Below are 16111 nucleotides of genomic sequence, written 5' to 3'. Positions count from 1 at the left end.
TGGACCTTGCCTTTTTATCATTCAGGATTGCAGAGGTACCAGTGGTGCCTAGTGTTATCACTGTGCTCATGCCGTGGTCTGACCACTGAGGCTTCTGGTCAGATCTAGCAGGGTCTGCTGGTGTCATGGATGACTTGCTTCTGTGCCAGACTCAAGGGAAATATTGGGGGGGGGGGGTCCCCTGCTATATGTGAGGACAGCGGCTTTGTCTTCATTTGGTTCTATCTTCTGTAGCTAGAAAACACTACATCTTCTAAATCATCATGAAATGTTTTCAGAAGAATTTCCAAACTGATGTTGGAAAGGTGGACTCCATATGTTAAATAAAGAGCTCGGCATTCCACAATAGTGGGTCCTGAAATAACTTAGAGAATATCTAGAAAGGACATATGTAAGAATTCTCCATACCAGTGGGGCAGCTGATCAGCAATAACATGGAGTTTAAACTCCTACAAAACAAATTGATTTATATTTAATGAAGCACTTACATACTAGTCAAATAAAGACAACAAAGAGTCAGTCTGAGGTGATGGCAGTCACATCACCCCAATAATGAAAATATTAAACAAGCAGTCTCATGCCAAGATTTAGGGGAAAGGGGGATAGAGATACATGTTTGATGATAAACACTATAGATGGAGACAGTTCTGTAAGTAGTTTTTGCAAATAATTTTTCATAATAAGCTGGCTATTTAGAAATTCTAATGCTGTGCACATATTCAAATTGTAACTACATCAGCAAGTTCAGACACTTAATTAAAAAGAGTCCGCAGTCAAGCAAAACTTGCCTCTTTTTTTTTTTTTTTTTTTTTACAAAGTATCAAAGGTTCTTAGGCCACTTTATTGGCTAACAATACAAAATAATAAAACTTCATTTGAATCCATCTGCTACTATACTAGACGTGTGTGATATTTGGCAGCCTTGGGATTGGCAGCTCCTTTCCATATTCACTGTGCAATTATGTTATACCAAATCAGTATAACTTGAAGACAGCCTGACTCTGCAGTACATCTGCCTTATTTGCTAACTATGCATAGGCCATTATCACAAAGATGAATCTGAATCACAGACGGCAAACAATGAGAATTTTTGGCATCAAGGAGACTGAGATTGTGTACTCTGTCTCCTTGATCCCAATCAGTGACTTTAATTCCTCTGGAGGCAAGGTAAAGCTCACCCCATGGGCTGGTTCCTATACAATAAAATGAAAAAATGGCTGCAGAGTCACTGTTTTTATATAATCTAGGAAGAAAAGAGTATCTGTGAAGTGAGGGAAGAGGGGGGATGATTACTGCACAGACCCTTTGCCACATATTGACTGATCTTTATTTTCTACTAAACCTTTGTAAGATGTGGCTCCTCATAGCAGTTAGATTGCCAGGGCTGTATGATTACTTCAGGTGGCAGTCTTTGCGATGCTGTGAGGTGACCACATTGAAGCTGAACAAATGGGAACTGAAATGCTGTGAGTTAAGCCCAGTTGTGGTCACATGTTTTTTTGAGAACGGCTGTGAACTAGAAGGATGCTAGTGGACTTAAGTCTTCATGCATTAGCTAACATACTTCTCTTTGGTTGTACCTTGAGAATGTTCACATTGGACAAGTCAGCTTAGGTGTATGCTGTAGCTAGATTTGTTTGCTTCTGCTGAACTTCACTGAGCCACCTCTATTTTATTTAGTCACAGAGCCCTTCAAACTTTGTTTGCATCACAGAGATTTTTTTCATGAGCATCACATTACTTCAGGTTTTTCTATTTCTTGTCCCCTTAGATAAGTTTTTCTGTGTTTGCTTTCTTAGATTTTCATTGCAGTTATGATCTGGGATCAAGAGACATTGATCTGTTTTTGATCATTGAGCCATTTAATTTCTCTTTGGCTGTTTTTTTCCATTGGCATTCCATAAAAAAAGGAACCCCCTACAGCTACAAAATTGCGGATGGTGTGCCAGGCCTGTGTCAGTTGCTGATACTCATAACTGGTGCCTGGCATACCTTGGGCCTGATCATGGCTTCGCTAAGTATTACCAGCATCAGCTTATGGCAGCTAGCAGCATTTATGGCTGGGAAAGAGCAAAGAAACATGCACTTTGAATCCCAGTATGTCCTACATGAGGCTAGGAACTGCATCTGATGCAAGGAATGCATAGACCTTGAGAGGATATCAGTTACCCTCAAGATCAAACATTGACTGTGACCATCAGAACCATTTGTTGATGAAATCTTGACCAAAGAATTTGAGGTATTCTGACTTCAGCCTCAGTATTAAGGGACTTTGATAATACACATCGAGTAAAAGGCATGTTGGTATCGATCCTCTGTGCATAGTCCCAGGAACAGAGAGATATTGCCAGCAGTGTCGGTGTACAAATGAGTACTCATTCACTTCAGTGGCTCAGGAATAGTGGCAAACTTCAAGGGCCTATATTCAAGCTCCAAGAAGATGACACCACTCGTACTGCAGGCTACAGTGCCTTAACTTTAGAGGAAACCCTGGAGAGACGAATCAAGAATATGCTGTGCCTACGCCTCCTTCAATTTTCTTGCATCAGCACTGATGGCACTGACACCAATGCAGGCACATTTTGGCTTGAAGGTGCAACATAAATACTGGTGTATGGGAGTTGGTGCCAGCTACTTAAATGTTAAGTTTGAATGAATTGTAGCAGGAAGCTGCCGAGATATAAATTTTCCTCAAAATCTAGATTCCAACAGACAAGAGATGTCCTTATGGAGGCCTTGGCTACTAGTCAAATGCATTCTTTTCTGATGTGCAGTCTGAGCCTTCCTGGGGTTCTCACTTTGGATCAGGGGATTTTTCTGAAAAGAGAGAATCAGCTGGTCTTTGCTTGGATCCCTTTTATTCCCCAGGAGAGAAGAAAGCCCCACCAAATTTTGAAAGGGAACGATTCCATTTCCAAAGATGAGCCCAGCTCAGAAAAATGTTAAACATTTTTGATCTTCTCAAGCTGTTCCCAGCCCCCCCCCCCCCCACCTCCTACTCCTACATGGCAGTGACTGTGTACAAAATCCTTAAGGAAGTGCAGCTAAGAATGTAGGAAACTCCCTTCTGTATAACTAGTGACTAAGAAGGCAGTCAAGGCGCCCAATTTGAGAAACAGTTGGTTATTGGACAGAAAACAGAGGGTAGGGTTAAATGGCCATTTTTCTCAATGGAGGAGGGTAACCAGTAGAGTGCCGCAGGGATCTGTACTGAGACTGGTGCTATTTATCATATTTATAAATGATCTGGAAATCAGGATAAGTGAGGTGATTAAGTTTGCAGATGACACAAAACTATTCAAAGTTGTCAAAACACATGCAGACTGAAAAATTGCAGGAAGACCTTAGTGAACTGGAAGACTGGGCATCCAAATGGCAGGTGAAATTTAATGTGGACAAATGCAAAGCAATATCCATTGGACAGAATAATGCAAATCATAGTTAATGATACTAGGGTTCACCTTAAGAATCAGTACCCAGAAAAAAGATGTGGGCATCATTGTAGACAAAACGCTGAAGTGTAGTGTGAGGTGGCAGCCAAAAAAGCAAACAGAATGTTAGGAATTATTAGGAAAGGGATGCAAAATAAGACAAAGAATATTATAATGTTTCTGTACTGCGTCATGGTGTGACTTCACCTTTAGTATTGCATTCAGTTCTGGTCGCTGTATCTCAAAAACATTATATACAGGTACTTATTTTGTACCTGGGGCAATGGAGGGTTAAGTGACTTGCCCAGAGTCACAAGGAGCTGCAGTGGGAATCAAACTCAGTTAATCAGGATGAAAGCCTGCTGCACTAACCATTAGGCTATTCCTCTACTCCATTAGCTTGTTAGATTTATTACATCTGAAGACTCAGAGGGGAAAAATGGTCAGGGTCCATATTTTTTGAAAATGTAGTTAATGCTGGCACCTAGCGAATGCCTGTGTTACAAATATTACAGTTCTGACAACTTAAAGTGGTTCATTTTATATCAAGCAACCTTTAAAAATACCTCTTAATATACATAATAGAGTCTTTAAAACTTTTGAAAGTTATTTTTCTCTGAATATCAATTTGGATATTGATTTTCCTTCCTTCATAGTCTTCATCTGTATTTGTTTTAAGATTGACCTAAATTTGTTGCTTTTTTTTTGTGTGTGTGTGTCTCATCACTGGCAGAGCTTTTATCTCAGCTATCGGGAGTGAGACGGTCCGCAGGAGGACAGCTAAACTCCTCTGGCCCTTCTGCTTCTCAGCTGCAGCAGCTGCAAATGCAACTTCAGTTAGAACGACAGCAGGCACAGGCAGCACGGCAGCAGCTGGAGACAGCCCGCAATGCAACCAGACGCACTAATGCAAGCAATGTCACCACCACAGTCGCACAGTCCACAGCAGCAACTAATACATCTAACACAGAAAACAGTCAGCAGACGATCCAGAATTCCCAGTTTCTTCTTACAAGGTAGGTAGGGCTTTTTTGCATTCTTTATTGTTTATTTTGTTTAATTTTTAATTGGTACTAAGTCTTTGCTCTCATTTTCTATAAATGATTGTTAGGATATTCTTATTTGAAAGCACTAGTGTATAAAATCATGTTCATTGCAGTTGAGGTAAAGAATAAATATATAGTTACGCAAGAGCCCTCAAGAATAGTGAACAGCAGGTCCCAGCACACAAAGAGCTTCTACTTCAATGGACAAACGATAGCAATGTGCAAGATACACAGAGACAGGGATGCAGTGTACAGAGTTTCCTGTGCAAATATTGGGTTACAAAGGGAGTTGTGAGGTATGGGTCTGTTGTATTAGATCCCAAAGTGTGGTCACAAAAATTCTGAAGGTCTTTCAAGGGTTAAGTGTTTGTGTGTGTGTGTTTGTGTGGCGGGGGGGGGGGGGGGGGGTACTTCCTTTAAAATGGTGCAGCCTTATTCCCTAAATAAGAGAAGAAATATTCAGAGAAGCGAGGAGGATAAAGAGAAAAGAGACTGTTGCTATGTGTTTTCTGGTATGTATTGTGCTAACTGTGGTGTAGCTATTGATGTTTTTTTACTGTCAGGTAGGTGCTAACAATAAGGAAAGTTGAAGAGATCAGTAACTAGTACAGGTCCAAGGCCATTCTGAATCCCTTTACCTTGTTGTGGTATCTACCCATAGAGAGCCTATGAGACAGTTTTTACTGTTATAGAGAGAAGAGTAGCTGTGATTAGATTTTGTTAGGTTAGCAGGCTGTGAATAAGAAAAGTCAGGGTTCAAACCCATCTGACGCTGGTTATGACATTGGGCTAGTCACCTAACCCTCCATTGCCTGAAGTGCAAGCTTAAATTGTAAACCCTCTGGGGACAAGGAAAAAACTACTGTACCACCTTGAGCTACCACTGAAAAGGTATGAGCTAAATTATATATAAATATGTGCCAGAAATTACTGAGTAAATTTTCTTCTCTCTTCCTTCACTAGTTGGAAGGAGAATAAAATTCAAAAATTGACAGGTGCAGAAGAGAGAGCCCTCCATTAGTAAGTTTATGATCCAGGAAAAATAGTAGAGATTTGGAAAAGTTAGAAAAAAGCCAAAGGGGAATCCTTGATAGAACAAGTATAAGAATCAGTGGTCTATTACAAAGCTGGACAATAATGTATTTCAATTGGAAGAAAGGAGTAGGTACAAATTCTAATTTGTAAGGAAGAATGCTATAATATTTATGAAGAAAAAAAAATCTGCTCAGAGCCAAGGAGTACATTTAGCAGTTTGACGATTAAAATGTTACAAGATCTGAGGCAACATGTTTTCACCAAAGCAAAATGGTGCCAAACAAATCTGATTGATTTTCTTTGGCTGGGTGACCAGAGAATTGGGTAATGGACATGCGCTAGACGTAGTCTGCTTGGATTTTTGTAAGGCCTTTGACACAGTCCCTCTTAGGAGTCTCATAAATAAACTCAGCAGGCTAAGGTTAGGACAGAAAGCGGTGAACTGAATTGTGAACTGGTTTACTGACAGGCGGCAGAGCATGGTGGTAAATGCAGAGGACAGAAATGCAAGTAGTGGAATGCCTCAGGGATCAGTACTGGGGCTGATTCTGTTTAACATATTTGAGCGACATTGCTGAAGGGTTAAAAAGAAAATTCTCAGAGGACAAGCAGGCTGAATGATTCTCACATGGGCCTGGGAACTGGCATAAAAAATAGCAAAAACTTTTCTAGAGCCTTCTAGGAGGTACGTGCCATGTCCCACAGTGCATATGTGCGGCGTACCTTCCCACCAGCAGCGTGACCATGTTCTTCAGTTATCTTCAGTTTTTTTCTGTGGCTCCATATTCACCTGGGAACGATCCTTTCAGCGGTATTCCATCTCTCTTTTTTTTTTTTTTAAATTTATTTCTTATTTTTAAAAATGTTCCCTTGATTTCTTAGTTTTTTGTGACCCGCGTTGCTTCCTACTACTACTACTACTACTATTTAGCATTTCTATAGCGCTACAAGGCATACGCAGCGCTGCACAAACATAGAAGAAAGACAGTCCCTGCTCAAAGAGCTTACAATCTAATAGACAAAAATAAATAAAGTAAGCAAATCAAATCAATTAATGTGAACAGGAAGGAAGAGAGGAAGGTAGGTGGAGGCGAGTGGTTACAAGTGGTTACGAGTCAAAAGCAATGTTAAAGAGGTGGGCTTTCAGTCTAGATTTAAAGGTGGCCAAGGATGGGGCAAGACTTAGGGGCTCAGGAAGTTTATTCCAGGCGTAGGGTGCAGCGAGACAGAAGGCGCGAAGTCTGGAGTTGGCAGTAGTGGAGAAGGGAACAGATAAGAAGGATTTATCCATGGAGCGGAGTGCACGGGAAGGGGTGTAGGGAAGGACAAGTGTGGAGAGATACTGGGGAGCAGCAGAGTGAATACATTTATAGGTTAGTAGAAGAAGTTTGAACAGGATGCGAAAACGGATAGGGAGCCAGTGAAGGGTCTTGAGGAGAGGGGTAGTATGAGTAAAGCGACCCTGGCGGAAGATGAGACGGGCAGCAGAGTTTTGAACCGACTGGAGAGGGGAGAGGTGACTAAGTGGGAGGCCAGCAAGAAGCAGATTGTAGTAGTCTAAACGAGAGGTGACAAGGGTGTGGATGAGGGTTTTGGTAGAGTGCTCGGAAAGAAAGGGGCGCAGCTTTACTTAGGCCTGCTCGGCCGGGTCTCTTCTCCTTCTGTGCCTCTTTCCTTTGGCACAATCGCATTTTTTTGATTTAGCCGGAGCTGTGTTCCCTTCCATGTCATCAAAGACTCCCAGTGGCTTCAAACGCTTTACTCGGTGCAATCACACCATCTCAGGTACAGATAACCAATCTTGGTGTATCCAGCGCCTTGTGCCTGACTATAGCCCAGCGAATTGTGCCCTTTGTCTTTGTATGAAGAAAAGGACACAAATTGCCCGAGAGGCTTAAAGAGAGAAACTTTTTGTAGCTCGGTCTGGTCCTTTGGCATAGGCATTGAGGGAAGCATCGACATTGGCTGTAGAGGTAGGGATGACTGCTCAGAGACCCCAACACACAGGGAGCAGTGAGGCTTCAAGTGGGTCTCCACCTACCTCGAGGCCTTCTGCTATACAGGCTCCCCCAGGATCGACCTTTGTCGGACCCAACCCCTTCGTTGGCACTGAGGAGTCTTGGTGAGATTCATCAGGCAAAGGCTAAGAAGCATCGACACCGTTCTCCTTTGATACAGGGTGCCGGGACTACCGTGGCACTGAAGGATTCTGCACCCGAGAAGTGTCGACACCGGGTGGACCGCTCCCCCTCCATTCAGGAAGTGCCGACACATCTGTCTCCTAGCAGCCAAGATCCTGCTCCCGTGCCACAAGCGCTTCTACAACCTGATCTCCAGCCGGCCTTACAGCCTTTGCTGATGGCGGCTTTCGACGAGCGGATCCAGGCCTTGCTTCCAGAGCTGGAAGGCTTGCTGTGTCGAAGTGCGTCAGCGTCTGAGATGCTGTCGCCTACCATGCCCCTTGCTGCAGCTTTGGTTGGCCCTCAACTTGCAGTGAGGCATCCGACACCAGCACCACTTGTGGTGCCAGTGTCGACTGCAACCCAGGCCGGTTCTTCTTCGACGTCGGTGAAGGAAGCTTTGCCACTGTCACGCCGATGTTGAGTCCATGGGTCTTTGACATCGAGCCAGGTTAGGTCTCAGAAGTCACTGAGGGAAGTGGGAATCAGAGGAGGATCCCAGGTACATCTCCGATGAGTCCTATGGGATTCCCTCTGAACCTTCCCCTCCACCTCAGAGGAGACTGTCTCTACCCAAGAGCCTCTCCTATACATCTTTTGTACGGGAAATGGTGGATGCCATTCCATTCACCGTAGAAGTGGAGGATGAGCCCAGGGCCAAGATGCTCAAGGTCCTGGACTACACCTCTCCACCTAAAGAGGCTGTGACAGCTCCTCTACATGAGGTACTCAAGGAAGTCCTCATGCGGAACTGGGCATCCCCTCTCTCCCTATGATCCCTTAGAAGATCGATTCTCAGTATCAGATCGACGGGTAGCCTGGGTTGGTGAGGTCTCAGTTACCCCACAACTCCATGGTGGTGGATGCCGCTCCCAAGAGTACAGGACTATGCCTCGGCTCCCCCAGGCAGAGAAGCTAGGACCTTGGACTCTTTTGGAAGGAAAATGTATCAGGCTGCTCTGCTCATCGCCCGTATTCAATCATACCAGCTCTTTGTGAGTGTCTACTTGCGGAACTTGGTGAGGCAGCTGTCTGACTTGGTTGATGTGCTCCCTCAGGAGCATGCCGAGCCTTTTTGCCAGCTGATCAAACGGCAGCAGGCATGTGTGGGTTTTTGGCCATGGGCACTTACGACACTTTCGACGTGGCATCCAGAATCTCTGCCCAGGTTATAGCAATGTGCAGACTCAAATGGCGGTTTGTTTCTGACCTGGATCATTCAGTCCAGCAGGGAATGGCAGATGCCCCTTACCGGGAATTAACCTTTTCGGAGAGAAGGTCAAAGAACTGGTTGACCAGATCAAAAAGCATACAGATGCTATGTCTTCTCTGTCCCGCTGGGCGCCTTCTGCCTCAACTAGGAGGTATTTTGGTGGGTCCCAGAGTGCTTCCTATTCTAGATGTAGGTACACTCCTACAACTCGCCAGCCTTCTCAGGCTCAACCCCTGCGTGCTCGTTCTCATCAACAGCTTGCGCCTAAGGCCCCTGCTGCTCCCCAGCAAAAGCAAGGGGCAAGCTTTTGACTGACTCCAGCAGAGCATAGCCGCCACCATAAAAGTGTCCATGCCGGATGACATGCTGGTTGTGGGGAGGTTAAAATTTTTTCACCAAAGGTGACCTCTCAGAACCTCTGACTGGTGGGTTCTTCAAATAGTCCAGTTAGGATACACCCTCAATTTGTTGTCCAAACCTCCAATTTGCTCACTGAGAGCTCATTCATTCAGCTCTCAGCACAAGCTGGTATTTGCAGAGGAACCTTCTGCCCTTCTAAAGGCCTTTCGGTTGGACCCGTTCCACCAAGCAAAGAAGGGCTGGGATTCTATTCCAGGTACTTTCTTGTGCAGAAAAAAACTGGGGGGATGCATCCCATCCTAGACCTAAGGGCCCTGAACAAAGTTCTAGTCTGAAAAAAGTTCAGGATAGTTTCGCTGGGCACCCTTCTTCCCATGATTCAGAAAAATGATTGGCTATGCTCTCTGGACTTGAAGGATTCATATACACACATCCCGGTACTTCCAGCTCACAGGAAGAATCCTTGGTTTTGGTTGGGGACCCAGCCCTTTCAGTACTATGTACTTCCATTTGGACTTGCATCAGCTCCCAGGGTGTTTACCAAATGTCTAGCGGTAGTTGCAGCGTCGCTAAGCAGACTGGGAGTGCATGTGTTCCCTTATCTCTATGATTGGCTGGTAAAGAGCACCTCGGAGCACGGTGCTCGGGAGTCCATGCGGCAAACTATTCGGGTGCTGGAACTACTAGTGTTCGTGATAAATTACCACAAGTCCCATCTCAATCCTGGTGAACAATTAGAGTACATAGGAGCCTTGCTGAACACAAGGACCGTTCGAGCCTATCTTCCGGAAACACGTGCGGACAACCTTCTGTCCCTCGTGTCCAAGGTTCGAGCATCTCAGCAACTCACAGCTCGGCAGATGTTGAGGTTGTTGGGCCACATGGCTTCCACAGTGTATGTTACCCCCATGGCACATCTTCACATGAGATATTCTCAGTGGACCCTGGCTTCTAAGTGGTATCAAGCCACAGGAGGTCTGGAAGATGTCATCCAAGTGTCCCCCAAGCTTCTACGCTCTCTTCAGTGGTGGACAATTTGGTCCAATCTGACCTTGGGACTTCCATTTCAAATTCCTCAGCCACAAAAAGTGCTGACGACGGATGCATCACTCCTGGAGTGGGGGGACTCATGTAGATGGGCTTCACACTCAAGGAGCCTGGTCCCCCTAGGAAAAAGATCTTCAGATCAACCTCCTGGAGCTCCAAGCGATCTGGAACGCTCTAATGGCTTTCAGAGATTGGCTGTCCAACCAAATTATCTTAATTCAAATAGACAATCAGGTTGCGATGTATTACACCAACAAGCAGGGGGCACACGTCGTCATTGCATGTTTCTTCAGGCCACTTATCTGGCAGGCGTAAACAACGGCCTGACAGGCTGAGCAGGATTATGGAACCTCACGAGTGGTCTCAATCACAAGGACCCTCAGTTCTGATCCAGGCTTCAGGCCCACGACAGGCTAGTGTCAGATGCCTTTCTCCTTCATGGGGGGACAGGTCTTCTGTATGCTCAGAACAGCATGTGCTATGGACGCACCTCCTATAACCAGACCTCTGCTTCCACCGTCAAGAAGAACTGCAGGGATGCCTGCCTGTTCATCCGCACTCACCGAAAGAACTGCCAGATCATTACTCTGTCCAACCACTGCATCCTGACACCAGCACAGGATACCTGCAGAGGCACCTCTTACTCTCTGAACACCAGAACAAACTAACACGGTAACACGACTTCACTCCATTGCGCCCGCTCACAGTGTTTTACTACACAGGTTTTCATACATGCATACAAGCCTATATGTGTGTGTATGAAAGCAATGTGTAGCTTTTTTTTTTCATAACCGTGCTTTTTTTTTTTTTGTTCCGGGACAACTTTAGTGGGAGAGAATATGAATCATGGCTGGTTTACCCTTGCTTCATTTTTCGCTCTGGCTATTCACTTTCAAGAATGGGGGGTCATCCACAATAATTTGTGTTCTCTCTTCATAAGAAACTTGTGTTTAGATGAGTTCAGGAAGATCACAATCTGCATTTCTGAAATACCAATGGAGATATCAAAGCAGACTGCTCTGCTGAGAGGCAATCATCATACTATGACAGCTCCTAGCGTCCCATAAAAATTTCCCAGTAAAAGGTAGGGCTCCATTCTGTGCATCACTTGGAAATGGCTGTTCATCACTCAGAATGCACATATAAATAGTAATCATCTCATTTAAATTTATTTGCATATGATTCTCGCCGTCTGCTACCGCAAACAGGAAAAGGCACTCAGAGCCTTTTTGTGCATTTCTCACTGAATACCATGCTCACTAAACTGGCAGGAGCTAATCAAAATCGCACTTCACTGGCACAGAAACATTTGCGCATTCGAGCCTCAGTGTGAAAGGGAAAGTAGAAATATAAACTCTGCCAAAAGTTTGCATGAGTGTTTTAATTGGGAGCAATTTCTGATCCTGCTGGTATGCATGCATTTGCATGCTGACTGCACTACCCCTTAGCATAGTAGTTTTATTACAGATATTTCTGTGCTAACCCTTACTACATTGGGTAATAAGCTTTGCATTGGGTAGTAAGTTTAGTATGGGAAAATCATAGAATAGCATAGCTTATTATATCAGGCCCTAAGTGTATACCTGAAGCCATGGAGGGTGAAACAACTTGCCAAATGTCACAATCATTGGTGTGAAAAGCAGGATTTGACTCTGCCTTCCCTGTTCATTGCTCTGAGCACTAGGTTATTTCTGTGCTTCTCAATTATGTGGAAATATATGTTAATTGATTTTCTCTTTTGATGGAGTTCTAATGATCGTAACTCTAGTCATATGTAGTTTATGTAATAAGTTAAACATTCAATATCTGTATGAAATATTCCTTTCTTGAATTTTTAATGTTTTCCTCCAGATATAGAACAGTTAAGTATGTAATTCCTTTGTAAAGATAGTAAAACATCCAGCTCTGTCTGAATCTTGCAAAATGCTTTCTTCTGGTCAGATGTTCTTGCGTGTAAACCAACAATGCACTGTTTCTACTTACAGGTTGCTTACTTGCTGTTTCTAATAGTGCTTATTTAGTTTGGCCAGTTAAGATTTGGCTTCTGGCTCTTGGCTTGAATATAACTAGGCCCTTCCTGATCCCCACTGAGACAGTTTTGTGAGATTTCACAAATTGCTTTTTACTTTTGTTTTTCTCTTCTCTGCATAGGTTAAATGATCCTAAGATGTCAGAGGCAGAGCGTCAGTCAATGGAAAGCGAGCGGGCGGATCGTAGTCTGTTTGTCCAGGAGCTTCTGCTGTCCACATTGATGCGGGAAGAAAGCTCATCCTCTGATGAGGATGATCGGGGGGAAATTGCAGATTTTGGTGCTATGGGCTGTGTAGATATTATGCCTTTAGATGTTGCATTAGAAAACCTAAATTTAAAAGAGAGTAATAAAGGAAATGAGCCTCCGCCACCTCCTCTTTGATGACGTCCCACTTTGCAGACAATGTCCTCTGTGCTGTAACTGCCAATGAAAGTGGACAACAGCTATCTTTGGGTTTGTTTTGGTGATTGTAATTTCAGGTCTGTCACTCTTGTTACATTGTGTACATTCAAAAGAGAGAGAGAGAAAAATATGATAATCAATTCCACTTAACTCATTTTTACTTCTAGCAGGTAAATGTAGGTAGCAGTGCCAGAGGCAGCCTCTGCTTCCTGTTTCTTGACATACAAACGGCTCTCCTAATATTCCACATTCAAACTGAAGAGGAAAAGCAATGGAAAAATCCTAATGAAGCTGCTGTGTGTATTTATGAATATTAATGAATAAAAACTGCTTGGATGGTTTACCTTAACTACTGCATGAGGTTTTTTGCAGCGTGCATGAGTTTTAATGACCTTGTCATTAAAAACAATAAAATATTAAATACAAGGAATATAGTACTATAAATCCCAAGGCTTTCCTAGACATTATTCAAAGGTTACACAAAAGCAGCAACAATCTTTACTGTCAGCTCACAGCCATGAAGTAGCTTTTGAATAATGTTCAACTAAAACACTTCTGTGCTCAGAGCACATATTACAAGCTCTGCAGTGGTCATAACTGTATTACTTGCAGGGGGGTACCATTTCGCTATCTGTGACTTATAGCATTGTCCTGTTAGTTCGGCCACATTCATGTGGTGTTCAGACTTGCTTTTTTAATACTGTATAATGACAGGACAGTGACTCCTCTGTCAGAAACTCCTAGAAATGGGCGGTTGGTGTGCCCAGAAATCAATCCTGTTCATCTTTGTTTAAAGTTTTGTTTTTTTTTTTTCTTATGGATGTTTAAAATTCTTCAGACTGTTAAGCGTGTTTTATTCGGGTGTAAATTGATTCCTTTATTCATTGTTTAAAAAAAAAAAAGCAACAAAAAAAACCCTGGATTATGTTGTCTTAGTTTTAAAAGCCTTCACTCTCAATCATATTTTTGAGTCCTTATTTATGTTTTTGTTTCATAGTTTGCAGAGTCTTGTCCACACTAGGAGAGCTTGAGGATTTTGAATTCCCAGACTTTGCCAGTCTATTACAATTGAATTCTTAATGCTAACTCTAGCAACAGTTGTTTGTTTCTGAATGATTATTCATTTTGGCTTAAAAAAGTAAAGCCTTTTGATTGAATCATGCCACCTACATGCCTATACTATTAATCTGTGTATAAAAAATGAGATGTACAGTGGGGTATTTTGTGCATAGACTTTCATAATTGCCCTGAGGTAGGAGCAGCAGGATTTTTTGGAATGTAAAGTTAGAATATAAATATAATTAATAAAAGTACACACGAGCTTATGATTAATTTACAATTAGGCTTGCCATAATCATGTCTTTCACTTTTTTTTCACCTCACTCCCGTTTATAGCTCTGTATGCTTCCATTTCAACAATGTTATGAACATCTTAGAATTTAAATTACAGATTTCTGCATCAACTGGTGATGTCTCAAAAGAACTGTGACAATGTAAATTAATCTTATAACCAAAAAAAAAAAAATCTCTCACACAAAAAAAAAAAATACCTGGCCCATTACAGTGTTGTAGTTTCATTCCATCATTTCCCTGATCTACATATCCATATACTACTAGCTTTGTTTTATTTAGTCTCTGCAACAGATATGTTTTAAAGGAAATTTTATGCCAGTCTTCTGGGTATCCTAGCAGTTACCTAGTAATTTTTTTGTTTTGTTTTTTTAATTTGGTTGTTGAGGATTTTGAGAAACTATTTTCAAGCTGTAGTCTTTTCAAAACACATCTGCACATTAATTACAATACGACACACAGTTCAATAAAGCATTTTAAAGACTGTTGTTCAGTTGAATTTATTTAGTGTCAGTGAATTGTCCAGACATAATTGCATTGTATACTCATTTTAATCCAGGATTGGCTGCCAGTTTTGGAGTTTTAAATCTTCATGACAATGCATTATTTAAAAATAATATTTTAAGGCTATAGATTGTGCAAAGGCCATAAAACATCAGTCTATTTATATTGTATCTTACATTACACACCTTTTAGAAGCAACTGCGTATTACATAGGTTCGGAGGAAACTTCATCACAAAATGCTGAGCCCCTTTATTGGTGTATATTGAATATCATGTTTCCATTATGTCCCAAGGATCCTTGTGACCATCCGCCAGCAGGTGGAGATAGAGAACTCTGAGTTGTGCCTCATAAGCTCCTGTGCTCAGCAACCAAGCCAGTATTCACTGTCTTCAGCAGGCAGGATAGCAGCTCCTGTGCACTGTGGTGACTTCTGTGTGGCCTCCTGTCTTGCCTGCAGGTTCATTTGAGTTAGGTGAAGAATGTTTTGTGCTTCAAGTGTAAACCTAATGGTCTAGGTACCTCCGTGCACCCCCTTGTCACTTTCTACCTCTTTATCTCAGTCTTCACTTCTCTTTTTCTCCTGTATCTTTAAAAAAACAAAACCAAACAGTCACTATTTTTTTCTGAGAGTGCTTGTGCTGTGGGAAGACTGTGGGGCTTCAGTGCCTTGGAGATCATGAAACTGGCTGATTTCTGTGAGTATATTTATTATTCTTTGTCTAAGCCTATTAAATCTTGTGCGCGCTGTGGGGGTAAGCTGTCTGCTACCGGTTCCTGCATACTTTGCTTTATATGGACATGCCACTTTTGCCATCAGTACTCCATCGCTGGAAGTTTAATCCGGCCCTGCTTCGATTGCAATTTTAGCGGGCTCAGCACCAAGACTTCAGTGGCCATTTTGTCAGCAGGTTCCTCACCCGCTACTGTACATAAGTACAGGATTTAGAGAATGTTCCTCCTTAGAGGAAGTTTTATCTGTGTATTCTGTCCTAGTTCTGATGATAGCCCTGACTTGGACATTTCAGAGGTAGATGGGGGGTGATGAACCTACTGTAGCTAGGCTGTTTTTGAGAGTGGAGTTGCCTCTGTTGATCACAAAATCTGTGGAAGCTTTAAACATTTCTTCCCCTGCTTCTTTGTCCTCTGGTCCTATTCCATCTATTATGTCAGGTACTAAGAGACCTGTATCTTTCCATATTCAAGAGGCTATGCAGGAGCTTATTGCAGCTCAGTGGGAGACCCCTTATTCTAATCTCCGAGCGGCTCGCACTATGTTCAAATTATATCCCCTTCTGCCGTCTGATTCAGATCAGTTTGCTCTGCCTAAGATGGATGCATTTATTACAGCGGTTAGTAAACACACCACTATCCCTGTTGAAGGCAGCACTGCATTAAAGGATATGCATGAACACAAGCTTAAGACTTCCTTGAAGCTTGCCGTTCAACTAGCTATGTTAGATTCTCAGGCAGCAAATTTTTTATTCTTTTGTAGCCAGGGCTTCTTTATCAT

The 16111-nt window shown here is 42.8% G+C and overlaps 1 protein-coding gene across 4 annotated transcripts in view; it reads left to right on the top strand.

Moving 5' to 3' along the window:
- The window catches only part of KCMF1 (potassium channel modulatory factor 1), a 199128-nt gene extending 183930 nt beyond the window's left edge, over positions 1-15198 (top strand). For all 4 annotated transcript variants that reach the window (XM_030194541.1, XM_030194540.1, XM_030194538.1 and 1 more), the window contains exons 6-7: positions 4165-4447; positions 12464-15198. In XM_030194541.1, the coding sequence (XP_030050401.1) occupies positions 4165-4447; positions 12464-12725 (545 nt within the window). In that variant the 3' untranslated portion in view covers positions 12726-15198. The remainder of the gene's footprint in view (positions 1-4164; positions 4448-12463) is intronic.
- The last annotated feature ends 913 nt before the right edge of the window (positions 15199-16111 follow it).

This window comes from Microcaecilia unicolor, chromosome 2 (genome assembly GCF_901765095.1).
Source record: "Microcaecilia unicolor chromosome 2, aMicUni1.1, whole genome shotgun sequence".
NCBI lineage: Eukaryota > Metazoa > Chordata > Amphibia > Gymnophiona > Siphonopidae > Microcaecilia > Microcaecilia unicolor.
This window is presented reverse-complemented; position numbering and strand designations above follow the sequence as displayed.